At 47.3% G+C, this 26,118-nt stretch overlaps 1 protein-coding gene across 4 annotated transcripts in view; it reads left to right on the top strand.

The window, feature by feature from the left end:
• The first annotated feature begins 337 nt into the window (after positions 1–337).
• The window catches only part of RCAN2 (regulator of calcineurin 2), a 52,197-nt gene continuing 26,416 nt past the window's right edge, over positions 338–26,118 (top strand). Inside the window, exons 1-2 of one of the 4 annotated variants that reach the window (XM_015859923.3) lie at positions 338–434; positions 6,291–6,517. In XM_015859923.3, the coding sequence (XP_015715409.1) occupies positions 6,293–6,517 (225 nt within the window). In that variant the 5' untranslated portion in view covers positions 338–434; positions 6,291–6,292. Of the gene's footprint in view, positions 522–6,290; positions 6,518–26,118 lie in introns of all 4 variants that reach the window. The other 3 variants (XM_085542316.1, XM_085542315.1, XM_085542317.1) reach the window with 3 other exon arrangements.

Here is a 26,118-nt window from a genome sequence, read left to right as displayed (position 1 = left end):
ACCTCACACTTCCTTACCTCACTTCTATCCCATCTAACGTTTCCCTGCTCCATCCTCACTCCATACATCCCCTCACCTCACATCTCACCCCATATCCCCATCCATCTCCGCTCACTCCGTTCCTGCGGTCCCTTTCCCCCCCACCCGTCCGGTCCCTCATCCCGCCCACCCGCCGTCGACAAGCGGCGGACTGAGGTGGGGAGTCTCCAGAGAGCGCGGTGGGCGGGGCCATCTCTCTCCTCGCATTCTTACTGGCGGCGCCGCCTGCCCGTTAAGTCAGAGCGCTTTGTTGATTGGCTGTCTGCGGCCCCTTCCCTCCCGCCTCCTCCTCCACCTTCTCCTCAGCGCTGCGTGCCGCCGGCAGCAGCTCTCGGCTGGAGCTCGGCGGTGCTGACGGGGCGGTGCTGGCGGTGGGGCCGAGGCGGCCGCAGTAGGTGAGGTGAGCTCCGGCCGCACTAGGTGAGCTCCGGCCGGTTGCCGTGGTGCGCGCAGCTCCGCCGTGCCGACCCCATTGGCGTTATGTAAGCGCCCTGCCAGGAGGCGATACCCGCGGCCGTGGGGAACATGGGGGGTCGGGCGGCATGTGCCGTGTGTGGGACGGTTGTGGTGGAGGGCTGAGAGCGGGGAGAAACAGCGCAGAAAGAGCCAACTCATTGCATTGAGTGCTGGAGAGATTCGTGGTTTATAGTACGTTGTTCGTGCTGCTACCTGGTAACTTTATCTGACTGCAGGAGCTGCGTGGAGCCCTGCTGTGCTCCGAGGGATGGAGTGCTGCCCTCTGCTATGCTCTGTATTCGCATCTAGAGGCTGTGCCGGGTGTTGTACAGAAGGTGTTTGTTGTGTCCGTGTCCTTAGAGTTACATGTGAGCATATAGACTGGATGGGGAACGGCTGCTTGTGAGGGTGGGCAGTGATAGGACAAGGGGGAATGGTTTTAAACTGAGACAGGGGAGGTTCAGGTTGGATCTGAGGAGGAAGTTTTTCCCCCAGAGGGTGGTGACGCACTGGCACAGGTTGCCCAAGGAGGCTGTGGATGCCCCATCCCTGCAGGCATTCAAGGCCAGGCTGGATGTGGCTCTGGGCAGCCTGGGCTGCTGGTTGGTGACCCTGCACACAGCAGGGGGTTGGAGCTGGATGAGCACTGTGGGCCTTTGCAACTCATTCCATGCTGTGATTGCACAAAAACTACTGACTGTACGTTGCTTGATATGAGGCAAGGTGAGCTGTGATGATGTTATGAGCACAACTCAGAACAGAACAGTCCACAAGAGTCTTCTAAGCACTAAACACCCTGAACAGCTCCGGTTGCTTATCGCTCTCACTGCAGGGCTTCTTTATTTCTCCTCCTTGCAGGGAAAGGGAAGTAGGTCTTGGTGAGAATTGGGCTGTATGTGTGGAGGGCTGTTACACTGCCCTGTGTGAGGTGACAAGTCGGGCCGAGGGCCAGCCACGTTGTAATGCTGTGTGCCACATTACAATTGGATCACTGAATAGGGCAGGACAAGAGGAAATGGATTGGAGTTGAAGGAGGGAAGATTGAGGTTGGATGTCAGGGGGAAGTTCTTTACTGTGAGAGTGGTGAGGTGCTGGAACAGCTGCCCAGAGAGGCTGTGGATGCCCCGTCCATCCCTGGAGCTGTTCAACGCCAGGTTGGATGGGGCCCTGGGCAGCCTGTGCTGGTATCAATGTGGAGGTTGGTGGCCCTGCATGTTGCAGGGAATTGGTGCTTCATCATCCTTGAGGTCCCTTCCAACCCAACCATCCCGTGATTCTATAGTAAATTCTTCACCCCTGGCTTTGGTTCTCCCATTACCACCTTCCATCATGGCAGGGGCTGCAGTGCTGTCAGCAGGGCTGAGCACGGGGCTGTCTGCTGCCTTGTTTCCCCCATGGCAGGAGATGCCGAGTGCTTGGCTGGGCTCCTTCCTCGGTGTAGGATGCAGCCCAGGCGTGGGAGGCGCGTCTCAGTCTGTTGAGCAACGTGCAGGTCTTGAACAGCTCGAGCTGGCCAGCCTGCTGGAGATGAATAGAAGCGAATAGTCCCTTTGGATGTTAAAAGCCTCCAAAAATAGTTACAAAGGCTCAGCTAAATTTAATACGGCTCTAATGTCAATGGGAAGGATTAGAACGATTGGGATTTGCACCAGTTAGCATAAAAAAAATATCCTCTTCCTCGTAACTCTGCCCATTCTGTGTTGGGGTGTGGGGTGGTTGGCACTGTGTGGTGTGGGGCTGAAATACAGCAGTCACCTGCATTGTGTGGGGCAGCTGTGGGCCCGGCAGGGTGCAGGGGGGAGATGAAGGGAAGGGGTGGCCGTGGTCTGTGCTGCACTTAGACTGCAGCAGTTCATTAAGCCTGGCCCAGGAGCTCCCGTCCTGCTTTCTAATTACGATGTCTCCATTTAAATCTCCAGTGAAGAATTAGCATCGTGTGACGGTAACACCAATCTCTGGTGCTCATTTAGCAGGATGGAGTGACATTTCAGTGTGGTGTTGTTAGCTGGGCTGTCTGTGTGGGCCCAACTGCGTTCAGCAGGAGCTGTGTCTGTAGGGTGACCCTCAGCCTGGTAACCCTGCTGCTTTCACAGAATGACCCGGGTTGGAAGGGACCTCAAGGATCATGTAGTTCCAACCCCCCTGCCTAGCAGGGCCACCAAACATACACCTTTACTAGATCAGGTTGCCCATGGCCCCGTCCAACCTGGCCTTGAACACCTCCAAGGACGGGGCATCCACAACCTCCCTGGGCAGCCTGTTCCAGGCCCTAACCACTCTCCTAGTGAAGAACTTCCCCCTAACATCCAACCTAAATCTTCCCTCTTTTAACTTAAAACCATTTCCCCGTCTCCTGCTCACTTTTGGTGAGTATTTTAGGTAAGATCTAATTGATTCAGGAAAATCTTAGCAGAGGGGCTTATTGGGTTAACGTTTCTTTTCCATCTCTTGGAGTTAGGATAGAACTTCCTGATTTCTAATGGGAACAGAGGTGAGATCCGAGGCTTTCTCTGGATCCTTCTAGAAGAACAACACAACCACCCTGCTCTGCTTTGTGCCCAGCTCCCCTCCATTCCTGCAGCTCACTGTGTGCAGTCAGAACTCAATAACAGTTCTCATTTCTAGTGATTATATTTAAAGCTTGCATTTGTAGCAGTTTGTTTGCTTTATTCTATTTTTAGTCGATGTTGTTTGTCATGGCAAGCAGTGTTTAATAATAACAAGAAAAGGAAAGTCTCCTAGCAATTGGGAGAGTTATGGGCCTGTTTCTGGGTGTCCCAAAGGGCTTCTTTTTAAAAACTCTTAGGACAGGAAAATGGTCACCGAGAAAATGCCTTCTTAGTTTCCATAAATACATGGATGGTAAATCTATACATGCGTGCTGATATTTAAGCAACTGGCCCATTGAAAGGCATTAGGGGATGGTGAAAACTGAATGTAGCAATGCTGCACCCAGAGGTAAGGATTGCTTATAACTCATTTTGAGGGCTGGAGTAGCTCTCCAACTAGGAAAGGTTGAGGGAACTGGGGTGGTTTAGCTTGGAGAAGACTGCGGGGAGACCTCAGTGTGGGCATCCAGTACTTGAAGGGAGAGTTTAAATGGGAGGGGGAATGGCTGTTTGTGAGGGTGGGCAGTGATAGGACAAGGGGGAATGGTTTGAAACTGAGACAGGGGAGGTTCAGGTTGGATCTGAGGAGGAAGTTTTTCCCCCAGAGGGTGGTGACACACTGTTCACAGGTTGCCCAAGGAGGCTGTGGATGCCCCATCCCTGCAGGCATTCAAGGCCAGGCTGGATGTGGCTCTGGGCAGCCTGGGCTGCTGGTTGGTGACCCTGCACACAGCAGGGGGTTGGAGCTGGATGAGCACTGTGGGCCTTTGCAACACAGGCCGTTCTGTGGTGCCTTAATGGCAATGTCTTCCCACCACCAGCAACAACAAAACACTTGCATCTTAAGGGGTTTGGTGGGCTTAATGAAGCACATGTAGTTATGACTGGTGTTATAGGCATCACAGCACCATAGCATCACAGAATGGCTTGGGGTGGAAGGCACCTCAATGTTCATGAAGCTCCAACCTAATCCTAGTTATAATGAACTTTGGGTGTATCTGAAGTACAGAAGAGGCATGAGTATGAATATACACTTACCCAGTGCCTCCAAATCCTCACAAGGAGATGCTCTACAGGCATGCAGGACACTGACCTTCAGAACAGGTCTTGCCTTGTGCCCAGTGCCCACATCCCATGGAGAAATTTCCCTCAACTCTTGGCTGGAAGGAAGGAGCAACCGTTCATTTTACTTAGAGACTTCAGCAGAACAAAGCTGCTGTCACACAGCACGAGTGTTCATTACCTTGTAGGCTCAGGTGGAACTTTGATGCCTGTGTATGTCAGAATGAGCTGCTGTATTTTATTCTCATTTCCCTGTTGCTGTCTCGGATGCTTTACAAACCGGCACTTGATTGTTGTAACTCAGGATTCTGTTTAGCTGCTTGCTGTTGTGGTTTTGCTCAATTCCTGCTTTGTAACATCTCTGTGTACTTTACAATGCAAACATGATTCTATTTCTCCTGCAGAAGGGAAGAAGCTGTTTGGCAAAGAAGCCGAAAGGGAAGCTTTGCTCCTGCTGGTTCTGTGTCAGGTCCTCATCACTACAAAGCCCAGTGGGCATTCATTCACACTGGGGCTTCCTACAGCTTCTGAGCATTGATTTGTATTACCTTTATCCTCTGCAGTCTGCTGTGTAAGGTTGCATTTCAGTGCCTCTCTGTGGAGTGGGCTCTTCCAGCGTAATGATTGCACATGTGGGAAGAAGGCTTTTACCCAGCGAGTCCATAAAATGCCCTCACTGCCTCTGAGGTGCCTTCACCAACTGCAGCTTGTTCGCCTGCTGGGATTCAGAGCCCATCCTCACCACGGAGCTTCTAACCTGAGATAAGCTGAGTGTGGTTGTGCTCACGTCAAACTGAGCTGGCAAAAATCCTGCTGTGAATCTGAGAGCAGAGGAGCCTGTCCTCAGGGTGACACTGTGAAAGAGATAATTAGCCTGAGGCTTTCATATGACACCTATTTCCTTACAGCACCGCGTCCTTTTTTCTTTTAAACCCTGCCTCATAAATTAAATATAAGGAATGCAGGGCTCAGGAGCCGTGCTGGTGTTAGCTGTGACTTTTGGTATCTGGAAAAGGAGTGCAGCAGGATCCTGTGACCTACTGTGTAGACAGTTATATGTACTGTAAGTACTGCTGGTCAGTATTTAACAGGTATGTGATGGTGTACCTCTGGAAAAGGCCTGCACTGTTCTAATGTGAGCTCTTGCTTTGGGCTCCATGATCCCTGCAGGTGCCTTCCAACCCTGCTGCTCTAATACAGGCTGCACAATTGGGCTCCATCATATGCTGTGAGAGCAGAATACAAGTGGATTCAGCTCTGAGCTGACTCTTTTGAGTGTGACTTCAGTGTGTTTCCTTGAGGACTCCTGTCATTAGCCCCGAGACTTCAGCACTAATGACTTGTGGCAGTTCTGGAACGTGAGGTTACAGCAGGATGTGCTCAGTCATCAGATGGCACTTGTGAGCTGCAGCAGGAGGGAGGTGAGATGAAAACCATGGCAAATGAGCTCTGTAATTTCATGGTGCTTTATTGAGATTCAGCCTAAGTGAAGTGCTGAGCTTCATTTTGGACTGCAGTTCTGCAAAATATAGTTGAAGCAATATTTACAGCTGTTAATAGAGAGTAGCAAGTACACAGTATGGGAAGGGCGAATCAGAGACAGATGAGCACGCTGTGTTTGTGTCATTGCAACTCCTGGTAGGAGGAGAGAGCAGTCAATGGCTGCGTATTGTTACTGCAAGAAACATCAATAGCAGGGAAATAATTATTCTTCTGCATTGCTTCCAGTCAGCTTGTTAGAGCTCTGGAGAGGCTGTAGGTTACAGCTGCTGTTTGACATGGCTGTACTAGGGACTGTCTGCGGCAGCCACAGTAAATACCGGCGTTTATAGCAGCGATTACTTGGACATTTCTTTCCCCATTGGCTGTTAAGGGGTTTATTCTTGCATCAGTAGCAGGGACACTGCTTGCTGGACTGGCCATTTCCTTCCATGTCCTTCAAATGGTCTTTGTGCTATGGTGGGTTTTGGAGTAAGGGCTGCAAAGCTGGCAGGGTTTTCCTAAACGATGGTGAGAATTATCACATGGCTCATCTTTTCCCTTTGCTCACTTTGCTGTTTGCTACTCGTGTATGTGCTGTTTTGAAGTGTGGTGTAACTGTGTCTCTCTTCTTTCTGCTGCTAGGGATGAGGGGAGACTCCTACTTGTTTGGCATGCGAGGCCTCGGGCACTATGGCTGCATCCCAGAGGACGGAGGACAGTTCTTGCTCTACTCTATAAACGGAGACAGCGATTTGAAGAGATGCTTTACAGAGGAAGATTTTCATGAAATAATTGACTTCAACGACCTCCCGAATTCTCTCTTTGCTTGCAATGTTCACCAGTCTGTGTTTGAAAGCGTGGACAGCAAGGTACAGTGCCACTTTCCATCTTTGCAGTGTAAGAGAAGCCTGTGATTTATGTGATACTCGTGTTTGTTGCAGATTTGAGGAACCAGCAACACTTTTACCTGTCGTGTGCAAAGGAGCTGGATTGCAGAAGGTTTTGTTTGTGTTTTTTTTCTGAGGTGGGCGACAACATTTGAGAGCCTAAAAGCCTTTTTGCCAACTGCAGTGAACATTGTTTGGGGTTTTTGGCAGCTCAGGTTTGCAGAGTACTGAAATGTGGGTGCGTGTCTCTATAGCAACTGTAGTTGCAGTCGTGATGGAGGTGGCAAAGTTAAACACATGAAGGGCATTTCCTCTTGCTTGCTGATCACATACCACTGCAACAGGACACTGCTCTTCCTGTGTCTTCTCAAGTGCGTTAGGTTATGTTTCTTACCTAGAGGACCTAAATGGACGCTAGCAGAACAAATTAAAGAGCATGAGAATATCTTTTGACTTTGCAATTAGTCTAAAAGAATCCAGTTGCTTTTTGTCTTTTGTTTTAAGAAGAGCATATTGTTTTCATCCTATCAGACAGAAGAACTCCTACATCCTGCAATATGTCTTCAGGGCTGATTTCTAAGCCTAGTATGTTTCCTGAGGGAGATGTCAGGGAAATAAAACTGATCATCTGGGGGCATTACTGTCTAATGGGATCAGTCTGGGCTAATAGTTACAGGCATGTCTGAGGCTGTTTAAGTTTCTTATCCAGAAGAGTCAATTTGGAGACAAGCTTGCAGCAGTGAAGCCGGGCTGCAGCTGGAACTGGCTTCTAAAGCTACACAGCAGATTTGGTGAGACTGAAGCATGGCCAGGATGGACGGTGAGCCTTTCTTATGGTAGGAAGACCATCACATGAAAGAAAATGGCATCTAGACTTCCAGATAGATACTGAACAAACGACCTGTTGAGGCTGTGGAAGTACATTTTGAAAGGGAGACAACAAAAGCCTGCCCAGAACTAAGGAATTTCTCTTCCTTCTGCACAGATTCTCCCTCTGTTGCTTCTAAGCTTTCCCTTTTCGAGAGCTGTGTTCCAGTGGTGGCTTAGTTAGAAAATGAAATGGGAGATTATGTAAGTATGTGGGAGAGCAATCCCTGTGGACTTACAGGACTTAAGGATTTGTCTTAAGAGCAGCTGGGCTGTGGAGGTGCATCCTGTGCGGTATGTGGCTGCGAACTGTCAGTGCCGGGTACTGAACAGCTCTGCTGACAGGTAAGTAGTTGCTCCTGGAGGTCTATATTTAACTAGATGGGATTACCTCCAGATTTCTCATCAAGTCTGAGGGCCTGGGGAGTCGATTATGGTTTTTATTATTCCTGTGGAACACGTATTTATGTTCCTGGTTGGTACTTGTAATCCTTTCTATTATTAACTGTTGCTGCAGGACAACAGCTTCAGTAAAAAAATGTTGTCGACTTTACATTCTCAATTGCAAATAATTAATACATCTAGGAGTTATGTCATCAAGTATGCATTGATCCAATATATAGAGATACGCTGTACTTTCACTGCTGCAAAATGTTCTCTGCAAAGAATCTAATCCACGGTAGGTTTGTTTTTAATCCCTTCTGCAGAAGGTGAGGTTGTTGCAGTGTTATCTTTGCCTGCGTGGCTGGTGGCCTACACCTGCAGGAGGGCAGTGGAGATGGATTTGGTTCAGAAGCTGCAAGTGAGTGTAAATGGTGATTTTGGTTTGGCCTGTGAACATGCTGCATAAACAGTTTAAATATATACACTTGTGAGCAGCTCTGGCATACAGCAGGATTAATGTAAAGAATTCTCCCTGACAGCTTCTAAGTTCTGCTACCTGATGTGTCATAGGAGCTGTCAAGTTGAAGCTTTTAGTGTGTATCTAAGACACTTACTTGGAAATAATCATCTTTAGTAAGTACTTTAAGCGTTGTAATTTAAAGGCAATTAACTACTATCAGATCTAAGGTAGGTTCTGGTTTGTGCTTGGATATAGGCTTGTAACAGCCTTGAAGAAAAACATGGCTGCACGTAGCCCTGCCCAGTGGATCAGCTGTTTTGCTTCATCTGTCTTTACTGTGTGCTGCCTCCTGCAGCAGTACTGTGTGGTTGTACAGTGCTAATTAGGAAGTCTTCTGTCTTGCCTACCAGACTGCTATAGGGAGCCTGAGTTTGGATCTCCTGTCCGTGAAGAGGAATTCTCACAGCTAAAGGCCACATGCTTCACAAAGAAACTGCCATGCCAGGCTTGAGTTCTGTCCTGGTGTTGGCACCCTCAGGTCTCAGCATGAACAGAGGGGAAGCTGCATGAGAAGGGACTTCTGCCTCCTTTAAACAGCAGCAGAGGAGAGTGGAGATATTTAGTTTGCCAGATGACTACTGGCTGTCTGTACCTCATGATGCTACTGGAACAGCACCTCATCAGAAATCTTTCTCTACCTTTCTGATCTGTATTTGAAACAGAAAGTCTCTACTTAGTCAGGAGAATTTCATATAATTTCATTTTTTTTCCCCCAGAGGGTGGTGATGCACTGGAACAGGTTGCCCAAGGAGGCTGTGGATGCCCGATTAGGCATTATTATATGCACACCTATCATGGACAGCCTGCCCCTTACAGCAAGTACCATTATACATACTTCACACTGTGATTAGAAAATACTGTACTTCTTGGATAGATACTGCAAAACAAAGGCCTGGAGAGTTTAATTAACAGGGCTGTTGCAGCGCTGGGATCAGTTTTGACTGTGTCCCCATCATTGTCTTCTTCCTTTCTCTCCTGTATAATGAAAGGAGCAGATTTTTGTGTTTAAGTGTACAGCACTGCCTTGCTTGGGTCTTAGAAGTCTGATTCTTAAGTATTTCAAGAATGAAATAACTCCTAAATGCTGGAGTTCATCATGCATCTCTTGGAAAGAAGCTGACATGACTCCTTGTTGGTGAGGTGTGGCAGAACTGTGCTGTTATTTCTGGCTGATAATGTGACCGACTGAGAGGTGCTGCTGCTCTTATCTGGACAGATAGAGCGGTTGGGGTGAGGAGCCCAAGGGCACGACTCTGCTCCTGAGCATGGAAATATGTTTGTTTGAGCAGTTAATTGCTGCTGGGCTTTGCAGATGATAACACTTCTCCTGTGCTTTTCTCATATCTTATTTAGTGTAACTTCTTTCTTCTTGTTATCCAACCTAAACCTCCCCTGGCACAACTTGAGGCAATTTCCCCTCATCAGCAGTGAGAAGAGACCAGCCCCGCTCTGCTGCCATCTGCCATCACCTTTCAGGTACTGGCAGAGAGCAATCAGGTCTCCCCTCAGCCTCCTTTTCCCAGCCCAAACAGCCCCAGTTCCTTCAGTCTCTCCCCATAGGCCATATTCTCCAAGCCCTTCCCCGGCCTTGTTGCCCTTCTCTGGACCTGCTCCAGCATCTCAGAGGATGAATTGGGCTCTGTGCGGTGATGCCCACAGGCAGTGGGTACAAAGTGGCACATAGTCAGCCCCCATCCCATTGGAAGCTGTTCTGTACTGCACAGGTAGGTGATGGAACACTGGCACAGGTACCAGGGAGGCTGTGCAGTCTCCTCCTTGGAGATCTCCTGAAGCCAAATGGACGTGGGCCTGAGCACCCTGCTGCTCTAATGAGGGATTCTTTCACCTTACGTTTTCACTGTTAGCTGTTGGATGACTCCTTGCTTTTAATACAGAATGCTAAATTGGACTTCTTGCGATTTTATTGCTTTAGGGTATTGAACTTGAGTCTGGAAGAGGGTTTAAGGTTATCTCAAATGAGTGCTGGGCAGTTTGTCCAAGGATGATGCTCTGAGAGACCTCCAGCTATACTTAGGAAGCCTTTTTTCCCCTTTATTCTTGCATTCAGCTCTTAACAAGAGCAGCCTGAAAGTTTGCTATGTTTATAGTGCAGAAAAAGGCACTGGGCAGCTCAGTGGTCTGCTGTGTTGCCTTTAATTTTACATGTTAACTCTGGAACTGAAACTTCCTACTGATGCTTTCTGACACCACAGCATACAATTGAAATGGCTCTGTTTGGTGTGCCTGTTAAACAGTGTGGAGCTGGAGTGTGTGATGCTGCTCACAGGCTGATTCAGGAGGACACTCCAGGATGCAGGCTGTGTTTCTACAGGGCAAGGTCTGTTCCTTTTGCCTTCGCTTTGAAAATCTACGTTGGGAAGTCAGGATCTTTTTGGCTGTATTACATCACTGAAGCCTCTAGGTGTTGAGTCATCATTATATTTAGAGGGTGGCACGCTTCTTTTTAGTCTAATCTTAGTATTCAAGCCTGGCCTCGGTGGAAAGTCACCTTAGCAAAGATGAAGTCACCGCTCCAAGCGTGGAATGGAACGCAGGCTTCATCCTGCCTTCTTGGTACACTGGCTGTTGCTTTCTTTTACTTTCAGTTTTTCTACCTTTTAAGGTTGTCTGCAGATGTTATAACGTTATCAGAAGCTGCCCCTTGAAGCAGGCTGTGACTGTGAAAGCTCCGCCTGCTTTGTTTCATTCTGCTTTGTGAATGGGATGAGTGTTATTCCCTGTCATTCTGCTTAAGAAAAAAATACGGTGTGTTACATATGCATCTCCAAATAGGAAATGAAAAGCTGCCACAGTGTCCTTCAGCACTCTGTGACTCATAGGCTGTATGGCTGCTGTCTAGGAATCCCGTTGAATGCCCTTCTCTGGCAGCTGCTTCTGAGAAATAACATCTAAGAACTTTTATTTCTTAGTGATCACAAGGTCTGGCTTCCTGCTGGACTCTGCTCTGGTCTGACAGCGGGCAGTGCTGAACTCTGCTCACTACCAAAACCTCACCACAAAATCCCAGTACTCTGCAGCGTTAACTTACTGGGAGCATTAACTTACTGGGCACTCTGTCCTGCAGCTGTAGGAGGCTGGTCATACTCTGAGACTCATTCTTATAACTCACTTTCTGTGGCATTTAAGTTTTATTGGGTAATCAATCTCAAATACTTTGCTGTGATTCATACCTGTGCAATACAATACCTGTGTAGCCAAAATTTCAGCTACAAACACCTACAAACTGTTCTGCATCAGAGAATCACACACAGAATGACCCGGGTTGGAAGGGACCTCAAGGATCATGAAGTTCCAACCCCCCTGCCTGGCAGGGCCACCAAACATACACCTTTACTAGATCAGGTTGCCCATGGCCCCGTCCAACCTGGTCTTGAACACCTCCAAGGACGGGGCATCCACAACCTCCCTGGGCAGCCTGTTCCAGGGCCTAACCACTCTCCTAGTAAAGAACTTCCCCCTAACATCCAACCTAAATCTACTCTCTTTCAACTTAAATCCATCTCAGTTATATGCTGTAGTGATAATCTTAACTAATTGAGCCCCACGATCATAGAATCACAGGATGACTTGTGTTGGAAGGGACCTTAAAGCCCATTCAGATCCAAGCCCTGCCATGGACTGGTTGTCACCCAGCAGCTCAGGCTACTCACGGCCCCATCCATGGTCGCCTACTTCAGTGCCTACTTATTTCCTGCTCTGAAGAGTTCTTAGAAAAAACAAACCCAAAATAACCAGAACTCCAGCTGAAGTAACAAGTCTTTCTGAATGCCCTGAAATGCCGTTGCCTGTAATGCGGATGCTGTCTAATAATTTTTATAGCAGTCGGGGTTATTTTCCCATCTATGCTCTGGGTGCTTGGGAGGACAAATGGGATGGGAGGACGTGCCTGGCACGGGACCAGCTGGGTGAAAGGTGGGCCTGTGTTTGCTGCAGTTGAAATGTGGAGCTCCAAAACATCCAGCTGTACTGGTCAGTTGTAAATGACAGAACTCAACTGATTCATGTTCTTTCCAGTCCACGTAAGCCCGCAGTTACAGCCGGCTCTTTAAAGCTGGCAATGTACTTTTCTCCCTAAAAGCAGTTCTGGAAAAATAATGAGATCAGCTTCTCGTGGTCGTACTGTACCCTGTGCAGCCTGGAAGGTTATCGCATGGAATGGGGGCGGGTGGGAAATGGCTCCTGGGAAAGGTCCCTTCAGGGTATTTGCTATTTAAAATTATTACTATTTTTTTCTTAATGCAGGAATATTTTCTTATCAGCTTTGCTAAAATATTGAGAGCTTTATGTAATGAGTCACGTTAAGGTGGGTGCTGGTGAACTCATACATAGGATTTGGGAGGACCTTCTGCTGGGTCTGGAGAAAACAGCTTTAGGAGCCAAAGGGAATTACAAGGTCCGAATCTACAAGGCAGTGTTGAAGGACTCCTGTTTGAAGTACTTCCTATGGCACTGTGGGCATTGTGGATGAACTGTGTGTCGGCTGGATCCACAGATCCCTGAATGCTGGACAAAGGTAGGTTCAGGTTGCACATAGCAGTTGTCTGTCTCCTGTAATAGGTGGCACAGATTGCCTGGACTCAGATGCCTTCTGACCTTTGTGGAAGTCAGGCTGTGGCCTGGCACACCGAGGCTGCTGTGCCTTTCCTCTCTGTGTGCTGTGAGAGCCCCAGGGTTCAACCAAGGACTTGGGCTGGTAGAGTTGTCTTTGTCTTCGCTTTCATTCTGACTATCCTGTGCAATGGGATTTGAGAGTTTGACTGTATGGAGGTAGAAGAGTTTCTGTCCCCCCAAGATTATGGCAGGGATGATAAGCAGGAGAACCCAGCAGCCATCTCTTCTTATGATTTTATATTATTTCCTATCTGCCAGGTTTGAGTACCTGTGGTACTCAGGGATATGATTTAGTGGAGGGTTTTTAGAGTTAGGGTGCTGGTTAGGCTGCGGTTGGACTTGATGGTCTTCAAGGTCTTTCTAACCTATGATTCCAGTTCTATGATATCAGTTTTCTGGCCTAAGGAAAAGGTTTCTCAATGAAGGTCAGCCTTCATTACTAATACATAAAGCTGGTGCACTCAAAGTAGCTACGTTCTGTCTTAATCACATTCAGAATAGTAAATCTGCACTTCTAATCGATTGGGCTCAGGGAATTTCTCAAATGTTTCCTAAAAAACGTTAATGCTGAAGCAGAGTTTAATGCCATTAATAAATAGTGATTTACAGAGGTTGAAAGTGAAGACAGACTCAAAATGGTAGGCAGTGTTAGAAAACAAGGGGTCTGAAGAGGTGAGTTCAGGTTGTGCAGGGTTCAGAATACAGCCGTCAGCCTGAAGGCTGCAGCACTGCTTCAGACAGATCCCACTGCAGATCTGAGCTGAGAGGTGAGAGCTCATCCAGTTTGAATCAAGGTGGAAGGAATTGGCACTTGCTTCTGTGCATTTAACAACACTCAGATCAACTCGTGTTTCTTTCCCGTTGGTGGTGTTGTAGTGCTGGGGTTCGGTCCTCACACAGTGTCAGCCATAACAGCTGTGCTGATAAGTGATGCACTTCTGCCCGTGGGGATTTGTTCCACTTCTTCGTTTCTAGTCTATGAGTGGTGTTTAAGATGAAGCATCTTGCACTTTTTTCAGTTATCCTGCTTTAACGTGGTTACTTGTAGTGTTGTAGGTTCTTTCACTATCATTCAGTTGTGTTTTGTAGGCTCTTTACCCTGCTTAAATTACATGACTTCTGTCCTGTGCTTTGAAACTCAATCCAGAAGCATTGCAAATATGGTCACTGTAATGTGTACGACTCAGAGCAATGAGAGGAGCCTTCTCCATGCAGCACAGCCAGATGAGCTGGAGGTTAAGGTGACAGTAGGACAGGACAGAGAAATTACAGCATCCTTGGCAAGGGAGAAACGAAGGCATCTATTACACAGCAGCAGGGTGGATTCAAATCAGTGTGTGTTGTTTCTTAACTGTCTTTGCAATTAGCCTGAAAAGCACTGAGACGTTGTCAGCCTGGTGCATGCAGTCAGTCAGGAGCTGTTCAGTTAATGCTGCTGTAACTAGAAACTTCAGGCTCCAGGTCTACTTTTTCTAAGCTTAGAAAAAACACCTGTAAAAACATCTCTGTTCTGGAGTTAAGGATTAACGTTATGGATGTGGAAAGCATTGCTCCAGTTGTTCCTTCTGATCTCCACTTGCAGCAATTCACCTTAATAGTGGAGATGAACGAGATGGTCATAAATCAAGTTTGTTCCTACAGTACAAAGGAAAATCCTGGTTGGGACAATAAATAACAACACTTGCTGTGAGCTCTTAGCAGTGTGTGAGCTGAAGGACGTGAGCAGAGTTGCTCTGGGCTTACCAAGTGCCATGGGTGCCCTCTGCTGTCTCCTGCACGCACCACATAGCCCTGCAGCTGTGGGAAGGAGGAGGAGACGGGCTGGTTTATGGAATGCAGGTCTTAATATCTTGTTATTGTGTAAGTACTTGGCCAGGTCTGGTTTAGTCACAAAACTCGGACAAGGGGCAAACTGAACAGGTAGAGTTTAACTGGATGCTGGGCTGGTTTGTAGCGTGTTCATTAGATCGGTTCTTTGACTTCTGCCATGGAGCTGCTCTGCTCCTGCTGCTCCTGATGGTGGCCTCAGGCCTCAGCAATGGGCCTTGGCATTGCTTAATTTTCTTCTTGTAGAAGTAGCTCTAGTGTCCTGATACCAGCTTAAGCCTATTGGATTAATTGGAGATTTCTTACATGGTATCTTGGGATTGTATGATTGAACATATGGTGAGGGTTTAGCTGGTTATTCATGGCAGTATTGCATGTGAAATAGGGACCATCATTCTAAAACCATCTAGTAGAGGAGCAGTAATAAAGAGTTGTGCACAACCAAAGCATGGGCACATCTTTATGTGGTGCAAATTTGCATCAAGGACACCTGGAAGAGCTGAATGCAGACTGCAAAGGCCCATCCTGATGGCAGGCAGATCAACTTGAACCTTAGTGGACATCAGTGCCGGTGTCCACAGGAGTGTGTTATTTACAGGGCAACAGCTCAGAGGGCAGCTGCTGCTCCTCAGCACTGACAGAACTAATGGGAGCTCTTACCTGACTTCTGGGGCATGTTTTTCTCACTGCTGGAATCTCTGATGTGTCTTAAAGGCTCACCAGAAGGTGGAGATAAGGACCTTTGCCAAGGCCTGAGAGAGACAGCGTGGGAGCTTCTTCCTCCTGCTTCTCACCGGTGCTTCACATTCAAATCCCAGATGTATAGGGCTGGTTGTGTGAGTTCTGTTCTTGTACCAGCTGACACAAGGGTCTTTCTACCTGCACATGGGAAGTAAGTGGTCCCATATAGATATAGATAGGAAGCAGAAAATCCTTAGTGGATAGTTTGGAGTCCATGCTATGGGGATGAAGCATAACTGAGCAATTACAGGCCTGGCTGGGATTTGAGACCCAAATTCCATTCTATCCTGGCATTGCTTCATCTGTGTGCCAGAGAGCTCCCTTACTATCCTGTCTAGTGTGATGGGGTGTGTTGTGAGCCTTATCTAAGGCACTTTGCATGTCTTGCTATTACAGGTACCCACATTTCTTTTTCTTCCCTTCTTTTTAAAAGGGGGGAGAAGGGGAAACTTGATGAAACTTCCCTCCTCTGTAATGTGTGCTCTCTGGGGCCGTGCATTAGGTGCTGTTACAGGCAGCCTGTAGGGGGATGAGCAAGACCAGCATTAATAAGCACAACTCATGATGCCAGGAATCCTTTTCTTAGGTAGATGTGACTCATACTTTTCTGTAACATCCAAAGCAATATTGATTCTATATTGTATTAATACATCCGTAACTTCTCAATGAACATGCAGCCAGCCTATTTGATTGCAAACTTCCTGTTTCAGGTACTGTTTAAGAATGGCTTTACTGTGTGTGGAAGAAATTAATGTAATTTACATTTACACCGAGTGTGAAAAACCTGGGGCTGTTTTTAATATACTAAGAATGTAAGGGCAGAAAGTGAATCTTCCCATCAGTGTCATGTTTGTCTATTCTGAGTGCATGTTGTACATACATGTACATGGGGTATCAATGTGCCTGCTTCAGAAAAAGAATCCTGACCCTGTATTCAGGCTCGTTACCGGAGCAGATGAGGTTATTGAGATTCAGAACAAGAAGCTTGAACAACTATGAAGCAGCACAGGTAGTGATGGCATGGAATGTTTCTAGGTAGGGAGGCAACTCCTGACTGCAAAAGCGATAGTTTTGTTTGCAATCAAACTTGTTCTCACTGGCATTCAGTCCTATGTGTCTCTTATGCTGTTGGCAGCATTGGAATAAGCTGTAGATTATAGGTGAAAAGATGATCGTAGAATCCTGGAATGGTCTGGGTTGCAAAGGCCCACAGTGCTCATCCAGTTCCAGCCCCCCTGAACAAAGTGACATGCATTGTGTCCAAGTTCATTGCTGCCCTGAGCACTGAGTTCTGAATTACGTCTTTGTGCAGTCAGAAATAGTGGTGGAAGGGATGTGTGGAGGTCACCTGGGCTGACCTGTTGATGAGAACAAGGATTTGCCCACTCTGAGTATGGTCAGCTGGAGTTTGTTCTGTGTTTTTCTTCTTTCTTCCCGCAAGCTCTTGAAAACATCCAGAAATCTCTGACCTCTATGGGTACTTGATGCCTGTGTTGCATTACCTGTCATAGAATCATTAAGGTTGGAAAAGACTTTTAAGATCTTCTAGGGCAACTGTTCATCTACCACCAGTGTTGCCCACCATGCCATGTCCCTCAGTGTGATGTCTGCCCTTTCCTTAGACACCTCCATTGACCCCACTGCTTCCTTGGGCAGTTCCAATGCATTACCACTCTTTTGGAGAAGAAATGTTTCCTGATTCCCAGCCTGACCATCTCCTGGTGCAACATGAGGCCATTCCCTCCTATCCTATCTCTGTTACCTGGGAGCAGAGGTTAACCCCACCTCTCCAGAACCCCCTTTTGGGGAGCTGTGGAGCACAGTGAGGTCCCTCCTGAGCTTCTTCTCTTCCAAACTGAACAATCCCAGTTCCCTCTTCTGTTCCACTCTCATGTTCCATACCCCTCACAGCTCTGCTGTCCTGCTCTGGTCATGCTCTGCAGCCATTCAGGTGAAGAAATGTTCTTGTGATGCCCCACCAAGGCCTTCGAAGTTGTAACTAAGGTATTTGTTGCTTATTTTACTCAGTTTTATTATAATTTGCATTGTCTACAGATTCGCTGTTTGTCTCATTGTCTGAAGTGCTTCAGAAGATACTGAACATTGTCTGCTCTGATGCTGATCTTAATGATATTCTGCACATTTCTAGTTGCCAAATGAGTGTTCAGCACTCAATTATTAGCATTTCAGCCTGCCAGTTCATCCAGCTTTCAACCCACAGTAAACCTGTTCATGCAGAACATGTGTACTTCTTCAGCTTACAAATGAGGTTGTTAGGTAAGGACTTCCCTAAGCTGGCATTTCTCCATGCTCTCAGAGTGCCTGTGTAACAGGTGATACTTGAATTGTATTGGAATGCTGAGTGTTAGCTGTGTGTGTGTGTGTTTGGGATGTGTTTGTCTGCTTTTTGCTGGGTGGGAAAGCTCACTTTGCCTTCTGTGAGCTACTGGACCTTGTAATGTGAGCTGCTGTACCACGGTCAGATGGTTTTCATTTGAAAACACTGGAAAGTTCAGGTGGGTTTCATTGCTGCCTTCAGAAGGCTTGGTCAGAACAGCACGGGGCTCCTTGCCTGTGCCTTTGCATGTGTGTGGGAGGAGGGAAGGAAAGCATGGAGCAGTGGCACCACTAGGATGTGGTTTCTTAAGCTAAGTTAGGGAAAGAGGGAATAGAAAAGAATTCAGTAGGAAAATGATCGAATCATAGAATTGCTCGGGTTGGAAAAGACCTTCAAGATCAGCGAGTCCAACCACAGCCTCCCTGGGCATCCCCTCCCAGTGCTTAACAACCCTTTCTGTCAAAAAGTTTAGGTTTCCAACCTAAATTTCCCCTGGCACAAAATCCACATTGCATTCCACAAGGTAAGAGATGAAATCTGCTGCTCCTTTGTACCTGCCCCCCGTAGCAGTGTGTAATGCTGTTAAAGAGCAGGCTTACTCAGACTGCTTCTATTCAGAGAACGATCTTCCCCCTCACCTATTTTATTATTATTACTGTTTTCTAAGTTGTTAAGAAAATGAGTGGTTGATCTCTGCAGCGTTTCCTTTCCAGCCTCCTGGGCTGTTTATAAATCACAACTTCCTTCTGAATAACTGCTTCAACAGAAATAAGTGCCATTTCTGGTACGGTCTCAGTGTTTTCCAGCCTCTCATTTGAATTGCTCTGCAGAGAGGGATGCCATTTTGCTGACAAATAGACTCACTTTATGTGGGATCTTCAGGATCCAGCTGATGCGTGTTTACAAACTGCTTTTATTTATACAGAATTATTAAGGTTGGGGTTTTTACTCAAACTAAAATCAGGCTCTGTGGAAATAAAATAGCTTTCATTGTCTCTTTATGTTAATAAGCTCCCGTTACACTCAGAGTTAATGCAGTGTTCCTGATCTGCTGCTGATGCACCAGCTATTGTTGCTCTGCACCATTGGTTCTGGTGGTAGGAACCTTCTTTCACTTGTCTCAGAACATTCCTTTTTTTAACCTGCCTACAGCTCCAGCTTTTATGCAGCTGACAGAACCAGCTTCCCACCGCTTACCTGCCTTTCTACATCCGCTTGGCCTCCTTTAATGGACTTCCTCATTTGCGTGTGCTTTGATAGCGGTGTGAAATTTGACTTACTGAAAACGAATTCTGGTACCTTTTGTGATGTTTTTTTTGTTGTTTTATGCTGTATATGTTGCACTGTCCTTGTTGCACTGGACCTGGACAGTCCATCACTTTTTATCTATGCTAAGCAAACTTCAGAATATGAAGAATATGAAATAGAAGAAAAGCTTGGGTGCACTCCTTTCTCCAACCCTGGCTCTCTGACATATTCATGCCATTATTTCATCATTGTCTTTCAAGTTTATCACCATCTTCACTCTGCATTTCTTCTCTCCTGATTAAGAGTTGAAGAGCTACGAAGAAATAGGAGGAAGTTTTTCACCCAGAGGGTGATGATGCACTGGCACATGTTGCCCAAGGAGGCTGTGGATGCCCCATCCCTGCAGGCATTCAAGGCCAGGCTGGATGTGGCTCTGGGCAGCCTGGGCTGCTGGTTGGTGACCCTGCACACAGCAGGGGGTTGGAGCTGGATGAGCACTGTGGGCATTTGTGACACAGGCTGTGCTGTGATTCTTTGGATTACAAAAACTACTGAATATATGTTGCTTGATATGAGGCGAGGTGAGCTGTGATGAGGTTATGAGCACAACTCAGAACAGAAGAGAACTATGTCACAAGTGTTGGTGTTCCAAACACTGTGATGGAATATCCGGAGCTGGGAGGGACCAGTGGGGCTCCCCACCAGCAGCCCAAGTTTGCCACTGTGAGAGCTCCCAGTGTTCTCCTTTTATCTCCCTCGTGGAGGCCATCAGAACTAGAATGAGTTGGAAGGTTTGTGTGGAACCTCTTTTTCTACTGGAGAACATCTTTAGTGAAATGGATTGCATTAGAATTCATTGCAGCTCCGTGCTTCAGAAGAAAGCTGGTTGTTCAGCTGTAGGTAAGGCACTCTGAAGTAAGATCAATTCTCTGTCACTCACTTGTGTTTTCTAATGTATCTGCTATTTAATTTCTGTCTATTTAGTATTGAAAGCACATCATGATTCCTCTTATTGTTTCCTCCCTCCAAAGGGAGCCAAGTGCACAGTGACCAAGTGATTTAGAGCTGTGTTAAATACGCATCTTCTGAAACCACTAGATTTTTATATCTAAAAGCGCTGAAATAGTGAGTAAAAAGTGCCAACCAGGCGGATGGGAGACTGGATTTGGTCCTTCTCTGTTTTGGGGCAGTGGAAACTGTGTCTCAAATTTCAGCTGGTGAGTTATCTGTTCTTTTAGGGAGAGGAAAAAGGTGAAACTGACTCTGATTTCTTATACCCATAACATCCGGGCTCGATGATTTGCAGCGTGGATTCTGTCTCTTCTGTTTGTGAGATGATGAGAATGAGATCAGCCTTGTGGGGACGGACTCAAAGAAAAGCATTGCATGTAAAAACCATTTTCTTTTGCAATTAGGGTTTTTTTTTTCCCCTCCAGCCGCCACCTGTGTGCTGCTCCAGAGCCACTGGAGAAACATCACAGCTCACTATGGGGCCCGTATCATCTCATCTCCATCTGTCACGTGAATGCAAATCAAAAACAACAGCAAGGAAAATGAACAAGGCAGCGTGTTCTGCCATAAATGAAGACAGGAACAAATACTGTTACACGGTAAATGCTGAGTATTCACACTGTGGAGTTTTTTGGCTGCAGTTGGATGAGGGGGTTTTACAGAGGAGACGATCTGATTTAAGAAAGTGCTGCAGCAACATAAATACCCACTTCCAATCCATCCTATGATATGAAGAGAAAATAGCAATTACTTCAGAAATCCATTATTCATTATTCATTGCTCGGTGTCTGGCTGCATGTTGTGTGACAGGTTATTTCTTTCCCTTTGAGCTGCACTGCTGCTCCTGGCTTGGCAGCAGGCGCTGCTTTCTCTCAGCATGGCCATTAAATCTCTCACCTGCGTGTCCTGTGCAGTGCTGCTGCTGGGAGATAAGGTTGGCGACTCGCAGCTGCCAGCATTGGTATTCCAGGCTCCTCTTTCAAGGGCATTTTGCTGTGATGAAGCATCTCAAATGACAAGGAAAACATACAGCCCTGTTAAATACCCTTGCTAGTCAGAGACGAGCGAGGGTAAATGGAAAGGATTTTAAAGTGCATTTTGAAACCTTTAACAGAGCTTATGAGTAACAGTAAATCACATTTTTAGGCAGGAACATTACAGGCCTATTCCAACCAGCATCATCCATTAAATGTCTACTAATGGAGAGTACCTGTCCTTCCCAGTGTTCGCTTCAAGTCCAAATAGAACACGAGGAGTCCGAGCTCTTCTGAATATCCTGCACCTCCTGCTCAAGGTCACGCAGGTTGTGCAGTCAGGAGCTGGATCCATCTCTTCCAGAGCTTCTGCCCTGTGAACACTGCAGCCCTGCATGGATCAGGCGCAGGGGGAGACTTGTCTTCTGTCTGCTGGAGGTGGCCACATGCACCCATTTCCTTCCCTGCCCTTATATTTGCCAGCTATGAACTACGAATGGTTCTGCAGCATCAAATTAGTGGTACAGTTCTGACTCAGTGTTAAAACTTGTGTGTTCCTCACTGAGACAAGCAAATCATCCCGGCTAAGTGACAGCCCTTGAAGTCACTGGAACATTCTGATGTTATCAAATGTGGCGCATGAAGTTGCTCACTATTTACTAAAGGAGGGGAGGGATTCCCTAATGTTTGGTTTGTTTTCTGACTCTTGGATTCTGGATTTCTGGCCCGAATTCTGCATCTTTAGAAGCCTTCAAACAATAGGAGTGATTGTTTGCTATGAGCAGAGGTGATTCAAAGCCCTTCTCTCTCCCTCCCCCACAGGCAGCATCTGGGCTTGTTTGGATCTGGGTTGGTGGGGGGGGCTGTTTGTTTCTTGGACATTTCTTTTCCAAAATAGTTTTCATGTTGCTGAAGTCTTTCTGTTGTGTTTCTTCTTTGTTTGTTTTGCATTTACCTTTTATTTCTTGAGTCAATAGAAACCTCCTTTCACAAGCAGAATCCTATCCTATGGTTGCATACAAGAGCTTGGTTTACATACCTCTGACTTTTGTGGCAGGCTGAACAAGACAGAGCTGCACATTGCTGGAAATGTTTGAGTCAGACACAGCGTGAGTCTATTTTGGGATCCCATTCAGGCACCACTGGGTCATGGTTGTAGGGCTCCATGTTATTGTGCTGGGCTGTGCAGCACTGTAAGCAGCACGGCTGGCACCTGTGAGCAGAGCTACAACAGAAATCATAGTGCACTTTGTCACGATAATGAACACAGCCACGTTGGCTTCTGAAATTGGGCAGCGTTTTTGTTGCAGTGTGGCTGCTGTTCCAGTGAGGTTTGCATATGGTGAACTTTCCCTAAGGCTAAAGCAGCAGTGGTTTGCTTGCAGAAGGGGGTCAAGGTGTTGACTTGGCAGCTGAGCTGAAGGATCTGAAACTGGGGCACCGTTTGTATGTGTCAGGCAGGGCTGTGGTTAACACTGTGCTAACAAACCAAAGCCGTGCACAGAGGAGTAAAGGCTGCAGGGTTGGGCTGCGTGGTCCCACACTGCACAAACCACAGTGAGAGGCTGACCATGGCTAGAAAAACGTGACTCATTGCCTTCCAGCTTTGGGAGCTGTTGCCTTTCTGAAGGGACTGCTGACTCAGGTATGGGACTGCATCATCACGTGTTAATCACCAGAGAGACTGGGGATGTTACTGCACCGTGCTGCTTCTCGTGATGGAAAATAACAACTGCGGTTACCTTTCAGCAGCGTTATTCTCAGTTCCAGAACCTGTTTGGCGGCTGTATGTGTCGCTGTAAACGCTTTGTGTTTCTGTGTGTAAGTAGAATTGCTCAGGTGCTCCTAAATCCACTCTGAAATACAGCCCTGGGATATCTGCACACACAGTGCCCCTTTCATTCCACACACAACTGTCATTGTTGTCAAAACATGAAACAAATGCCAAAGCCTTTTCAAAGCGATCTCCTTGCTCTCCATTCTCAGCAGCAGTGCTCGTCACCCTCAGCCTAGTGTAAGGCTGGCAGGGGACAGTTTTAGAGTAGAGTACTTTGAGATGGCATTCTGGTTGGAGTCAGTGCTCCCCAAAGTGCCCTTCCATCCCTGTGCCTCGGCTCTTTGGGGAAGGTTGATGGGATGGACGTGATCCCAAATCCTCCAGCTTAGCACCTGCCAACAAGAGAGGGGCTTTCCTGCACTAGTGTTGGAATAAAAGCCATGGGTAGGAGCAGTCCTTGTGCAGGAGAGCCCTCCTTCAGAGAAGGTCTGCAGGTGTGCTGAGGTGCACGTGTATTAATGACTTTGCATCATGCATGAAATAGGGCTTTACTGTTTCCTGGGAGTTTGTTGAACTAAATGTAGCAACGCTGCACCTAGAGGTAAGGATTGCTTATAACTCATTTTGAGGGCTGGAGCAGCTCTCCAACGAGGAAAGGTTGAGGGAACTGGGGTGGTTTAACTTGGAGAAGAGAAGGCTGCAGGGAGGGGGAACAGCTGTTTGTGAGGGTGGGCAGTGATAGGACAAGGGGGATGGTTTGAAACTGAGACAGGGGAGGTTTAGGTTGGATCTTAGGATGGTGGTGACGCACTGTTCACAGGTTGCCCAAGGAGGCTGTGGATGCCCCATCCCTGCAGGCATTCAAGGCCAGGCTGGATGTGGCTCTGGGCAGCCTGGGCTGCTGGTTGGTGACCCTGCACACAGCAGGGGGTTGGAACTGGATGAGCACTGTGGGCCTTTGTGACACAGGCCGTTCTGTGATTCTGTGATTCTATGGAAAAGGAAAAGAGATCAAGAGTCACATAGTGCTGATTGCCAGGCACTAGGAGAGCAACCTCAGCAGTGCATGTGATGGTGACACGTGGCCCAGGGTGCTGTCCCAGCAGTGACAGAGCCTAGGTCACAGCATGCAGCAATGCAGGACAGCTTCCTCACATTGCACTTTTCTTCCCCACTTCTCCATCTGCCATCTACCTATTTCCGCAGTGCATCTCCTTCACCTTATGAAAGCTGGTACACGGTGTGCAAACTGCTCTGTTCCTCTGTGTGATTAACCCTGCACTTCTATTCATCCCTCTTCAAAACAGAATTATTGCAATTTTTCCTCTCTATCCTAGTAAAGAAACCTTGCTGAGATGGCAATTACTTTCATTTTTTGTCTCTTCTCATCTATCCCTAAGCATAACCTAGATTTTCCCTTACAAGCTGCTGTAGCTCACTGGGGTATTTCAGCAAGCTCTTCACAGCAGCTCCCCAGTTGGTTCCCATCTCAAAACCAGAGATTACAAGGCAAGAACTCTACAGAACACGTCAGGACTTCAGCTTCCATCTCTGTGGGCAAAGGCCCACAGTGCTCATCCATCCCAACCCCCTGCTGTGTGCAGGGTCACCAACCAGCAGCCCAGGCTGCCCAGAGCCACATCCAGCCTGGCCTGCAGGGATGGGGCATCCACAGCCTCCTTGGGCAACCTGTTCCAGTGCATCACCACCCTCTGGGGGAAAAACTTCCTCCTCAGATCCAACCCAAACCTCCCCTGTCTCAGTTTAACACCATTCCCCCTCGTCCTATCTCCTTTTTGGAGATGGTTCCTTTTCTCTCCCCTTTAGCTGTGCTGCTGGATGTCTCCGTGTGCTCACATACACATGACTCATCACTGCTCTCAGCGTTTCCTTCCAGCTCTTGGAAAACCACTTAGTAACTTTTCACTTTCCTGATGACGTGCTTTTTCCATTGCAGCCTACTTAGAACTTCACTCTGGTGTCTGTACGCTGTTTTCTGCAATTCCATATATATATGATATTCAAATGCATGAATAAAAGTCCTTCTAAGCAGGCACAGAAACGGCAGCTTCACATTCTTCCCTGAAAATGTTTTACTGTGGCTTGTACAAAACCCCCCAGCTCTGCAGTGGGTGTTGTATGAACCAGCTGGTTGCCATGTTGAGCTGCGTCCATTGCTCTGTCCGTGTCTCTGCTGTCCTTCTGTATGTTCTTGGGTCATCTTCAGTGCTGGGATATGTTTCTATTCTGGTTTTGGATCTTCCTTTGTGATTGCTGCTGGTTGGGGTTACTATAAATGCAAGTTAGAAAAAAATGGACGAAAAATTGAACAGAACTTGGAACAGAAAGTGCTGCTGTTAGGTACCAGCTTTGCTGTATCAGCATCTAAGTTTACTGCCAGTCCATGGGCTGAGCAGCTGACAGCTCTGCAGAGGTTCTTTCATTAGCTAACATGGAGTTCCCTGTGCTTCCCAACCTTCTGGTGCTGGCTGAAGAGCTGGCTGAAGAGCTGTGCAGTGTGAGCTGAGCTGAGCTTCTGCTCCGTGTGTCCGTGCCGTCATTTTGGTGCAGGTGTCTGTTCTGAATTTCATCGTGCACACTGCAGGCTGCGGCCCCGTCTGACTGCGCTTCTGCAAAGACATTGGAGCGAGTTCTACACAACAGAGTTTAAACACCCGTAGCAAACTGTGCATCTTCCCACAGCGTGGTACGAGCTGCAGCATCTGCCAGTGAGGCTCAGTGAGTGCCCAGTGTAACACACGGAGCTGTGTGCTGTGAGCTCTGGAGCAGTAAGATGGGCACATGCAGGTTTGCTTTCTGCAGCCTCCCAGACCTGCATTAGTTAAATACGTTAATTCTGCCTGTTAATCTGACCTGGCCATGAGCTTCACCTGTGGGGCTGCAAGATCTGAAAGTGACTTGTGGATCATGAGGATGGGAAGAAAAAATATTGCACCTTTGGGATAAAGGTCGACTTCAATGTCTTTGCAAACCCAGGACCTGTGTTTCACAGCACATCGTTTAGTGCTGCGGACAGCTCACAAACCATCCTAATGGACCAATGGATCTGAAACCTCTTTTGCAGCCATATGATGCTGAAGGAGCATCTCTAAGGGCAGAGGGTGCACAGGTTGCTTGGTGTGACCTCCCGGTTCCAAGGGAAATGTCTGTGCTCTGTTCTTTGAATGGGCACTGAGTTCCCACCAGTTGTGCCTCTGATCTCCCTGCAGATGAGTCACAGTGCACCGTGTGTGTGTCAGCCAT

The sequence above is a fragment of the Coturnix japonica genome, chromosome 3, assembly GCF_054131305.1.
Source record: "Coturnix japonica strain WE chromosome 3, WE-NBRP24, whole genome shotgun sequence".
In the NCBI taxonomy this organism is placed as follows: domain Eukaryota; kingdom Metazoa; phylum Chordata; class Aves; order Galliformes; family Phasianidae; genus Coturnix; species Coturnix japonica.
The sequence above is the reverse complement of the archived record's forward strand: the minus strand, read 5'-3'. Positions and strand labels throughout refer to the sequence as shown.